Source organism: Vigna angularis, chromosome 2, assembly GCF_016808095.1.
Source record: "Vigna angularis cultivar LongXiaoDou No.4 chromosome 2, ASM1680809v1, whole genome shotgun sequence".
Lineage (NCBI taxonomy): Eukaryota > Viridiplantae > Streptophyta > Magnoliopsida > Fabales > Fabaceae > Vigna > Vigna angularis.
In genome coordinates, this window is record NC_068971.1 from 26,461,007 (window position 1) to 26,464,812 (window position 3,806).

At 30.8% G+C, this 3,806-nt stretch overlaps 1 protein-coding gene across 1 annotated transcript; it reads left to right on the plus strand.

The window, feature by feature from the left end:
• The first annotated feature begins 1,511 nt into the window (after positions 1-1,511).
• LOC108328511 (uncharacterized) lies at positions 1,512-2,268 on the plus strand. Its single transcript, XM_017562388.2, has one exon. It carries the CDS (start codon positions 1,624-1,626, stop codon positions 1,897-1,899), a length of 276 nt encoding a protein of 91 aa, XP_017417877.1. The 5' UTR covers positions 1,512-1,623; the 3' UTR covers positions 1,900-2,268.
• The last annotated feature ends 1,538 nt before the right edge of the window (positions 2,269-3,806 follow it).

Below are 3,806 nucleotides of genomic sequence, written 5' to 3' on the forward strand. Positions count from 1 at the left end.
GAAAAAGTCTTAAAGAAAAAGTCTTATTGCATTTATATATTATTAAATCTCTAACTAATGTAAAATCTTTAACAAAAGAAGTGAAATGTAGTGTAAACTTGAAATTGATGCAATAAGATTATTTAACTTAAGCTCTTGAAAAACGAAAGTAATATTCTCTTTATCTTTGCTTCATTTTGTTTCTGATTTTCTCGTGTAGCCTCCATGGCTGCTGTAACGTAGGATGATGTCATTGTGTAATTTAGTCCATTGGCTGATAGACCTTAAACCTGCGCCTAATCAACCTTAGAGAGTGAATTGTTTTTGACTGGTCTCGTGCGCATGGGACGAGACAAGTAAAATATACTTTGGCATTATAAGATTTTCTAGAAAACATTGCGCATGGGACGAATCCAGTTATTTAGTGTTGACTTTATTCATGCCTGAAACTATAAGATACTACTTATTATAAATTGAGATGCTAACCCCAGTGGACTTTATTTACACTATAAAGCCCATAACCAAACGGAACTTTTTGTATAGCTTAATCTATTAGAAATTAATCTTCTTTGAGCATGTAAAAAAGTATACCTTATGATCATTAAATATATGAACAAAGAAAATGTTTAATTTCATTTCGTAAGTGATTACTTGTGTTATAGTCTTGAGTATTAAAAATTGCAATTACTCAAAAATATTTTCAGTAATTTGAATGTAAATCACGAATTCACCAAACCAAACGTGAATATTTTAATTACCACGGGTTTTGTTTTTCTCTCTATGCTTTTTTCTTGTTATCCAAAGCATACGAATGAACATCTCTATCAAAACAAAGAAGAAGAAATAAATTGAAAAAAGTTAGGTAAGGGCAGCATATATGCATGTATAATAGATTGAAATATGCATTCACCTGTTACTTCATTTTGCATATAATATTCATTTACTATATTATACCTGATTATTTCATCTTATTTTTCGTGCACCTACATTCTAATCTTGTCACGTACCTAAACATGAAGTGACGCGTTAATCAATTTTCATATGCAAAACATGATAAATAGTAAAGATCCTATGTCATGCTCAAACATCAGACACAGGTACAAGTGGCCGCCGTTGAATGAACAAATTGTTAATTTACGAAGCACCTTACTTTAAAAACAACATCCAAACAACGAATGGAGTATAGATAATATTAATATAAAAGAGAAAACCAAACAATGAAGAAACCAGTGCTCCGTCAATAGTTTGGGAGGGAATTAATAAAATAAAAACCAAACTTCAAACTCAAACCATCCAATCTTGTTCCAAAAGCTCAAACCCATCAAACAGAAAGCTACAAAACCAGCTAGATAACAGTAATAATAGAAAAACTTGTGTGCTAAATGCAGGTGTTGGTTCACACGTAGCTTTCAAGGTCATACGTGAGAGTTTGTGTTGAAAATTTCCTGGCTTTGCGTGAAGAATTGGACTCTGATCCAAAACAACTTTCTCAACGTCATCATTTTTCTCCAACCCTTTTATATACCCTAGGAATTGATCATGCCTTCCACTCGTCACATTCATCACATTTGAGACACCCCAAAAGGCCAAACAAAAACCCAAAAACCCTTTTCTTTCTCTGAAACTCATCAGCACACATACAAAATGGAGGGTCTGATTCCTTTCGTTTACAAGGCCATAATGCAATACAAGGGTACTGGCAAAGAGGGTCCTTTAGGATCATGGATTTGTGAGTCCCCTTCTTACTCATACATGAGACTTCCTGGTGATTCGGGAAGGTTTCCAATTCAAGCACCACCTTCATTCTCTGCAGCTTCACCCTCTTCCAACAACCCTACTTCTTCTGCCACCCAAATCATCGTTTCCTCTGGGGTTCAGTCCCCACATCAGTGTTTGACTCATCGTCGAATTGCAGCATGAAGATGCATGAAGAAGAACATGACTACGGAGCTAATTGGTTGGTGCCTGAAGAAGAAAAAGCTGAAGGTGCAGACCAACTGGTTCTGGTGGAAGGAAAGTGATGGTGGTCTCTTTGATTATTCAAGAGTTCAAGTTTGTGGTTTCAAGTGTTGGAAATGTTGTTTTATTTCGATTTTGGATGAGCGTGTGGAAACAACCAAAGGGTCTCTTCATACGCTTAGGTAGTGGTTGATGGTGGTATTATTGTGTAATTAAGTTGTAGATATGTTTCTGATGCTTAAGAATTGTTCTTGTTCTAGCCAAATGGCCACTTCAACTGAGTTTCTGGACAAAATAATAGCCAAAATGAAATGTTTTTTTTTTTGTTTATTGTTTGTTCAATGTTCTGATTCTGCATTCTCTTTTTTTTTTCTTTTTCTTGGCGTTTGAATTTAGGTTATGTTTAGATGATTTATTTATAAGTTAAAGAAGAAAATTTTAACTTGTATGATTCTTACAAAATTTTGTTTTTTTATCTATTCTAACAACTATAAGGTATATACGTACTAAGGTTAATTTTGCTTTATATTTTGGTCTAAATAAGGTTTTGGTCTCTATGATATATCTTTTGTTTTAATATAAAATAATTATTTTCTAACGAATTGTAAGTTTGATTTAAGTCCTTTAAAAAAACATTTATTGTATTGATTTCCAGGATTATTTTAATTCATTTTTGTAATATATTTAGATTATCTTTTGTTCTTAATTTATTTTGCAATAATATCTAAACATATTATTTTATATGGAATTAAGAAGAAATAGGCATTAACGGGAATAATTAAAGTATTTTTGGTTGTAATGAGTAAAATAAGTGTGTGGTTGGTTTCTTTTACGTTTGGTCAATCTTTCCATCATTATCATCAAACAATATGTAATTAAAAATTGTTTAAGCTAATAGCACAACGTTTTGTGTGGGCGGCTACAGCTACAGAAGAAATGTCATCTCATCACCAACTTTCTTCCCACAACCTAATCCAAACTTTCCATTTGAAAATTTTCACTTTCCTTCTTATTTTATAATAATAATAATAATAATACTAATAATTAACTTTCCAACTTTATCTCTCCACCTCAAAATGAAATCAAAAGCATCATCAAGTGATGCATAGTAGAAAACTGAAACCTTTTTCTGAAGAAACACACTAATATATTCATCGATCAATCCATCCTGTTCATCTTGAAATTCTTAAAGAAATATCATCTTTGAGGGGAGAAGATGTAAACTGGCAGTTTGGGTACTTGTTCTTGGTATTCTGCCAATGGTGGGTTCTTTCTTTTCTTTGGTTAGACTTGTGCTTTGAATTTGGTTTTCTTAAGGTCATGTTGGGTTTCTTTCCTATGTTTTTCTTGACGAGGAAAGTTCTATTCCATGTAATGTGATATTTTTCATCCGTACAGTAGATTGGACCTAAAAAGTTACCCAAATAACATATTCTCTTAAATATCCATATATATATATATATATATATATATATGTAAGATATTTTTATTCCAAGATAAAATTTAATTTATGAGAAATCAAATTCTGATGTGTGTTATGTTATGTAAATATTTTTTTTTACACATCTCTTCCTTCTCTTTTTTAAATGAAAAAAAGTTTAAAATTTAGTTTAAAATTTGATTTTTAGGAAAATAAATTCTGATTTGTTTTTCAGCCCGTTTGTTTTTTTTATCACAATTCCATATTTGACTTTTCAGAAACCAAATTCTTACCTAAACAATTCGTATTATTTATACATTATGAGAAAAATATTATATTATCGATATTGTTTTGTCAAAAAAAATATTAATAAAACAAAATTTATCAATAAAATTTTATTAACAGTTTTTAAAATTTTAATGAAAATATATGTCACTTAATCTATTAA

Coding starts and splice junctions, on each gene's coding strand:
- LOC108328511 (XM_017562388.2), top strand. CDS start 1,624: ATGGAGGGTCTGATTCCTTTCGTTTACAAGGCCATAATGCAATACAAG.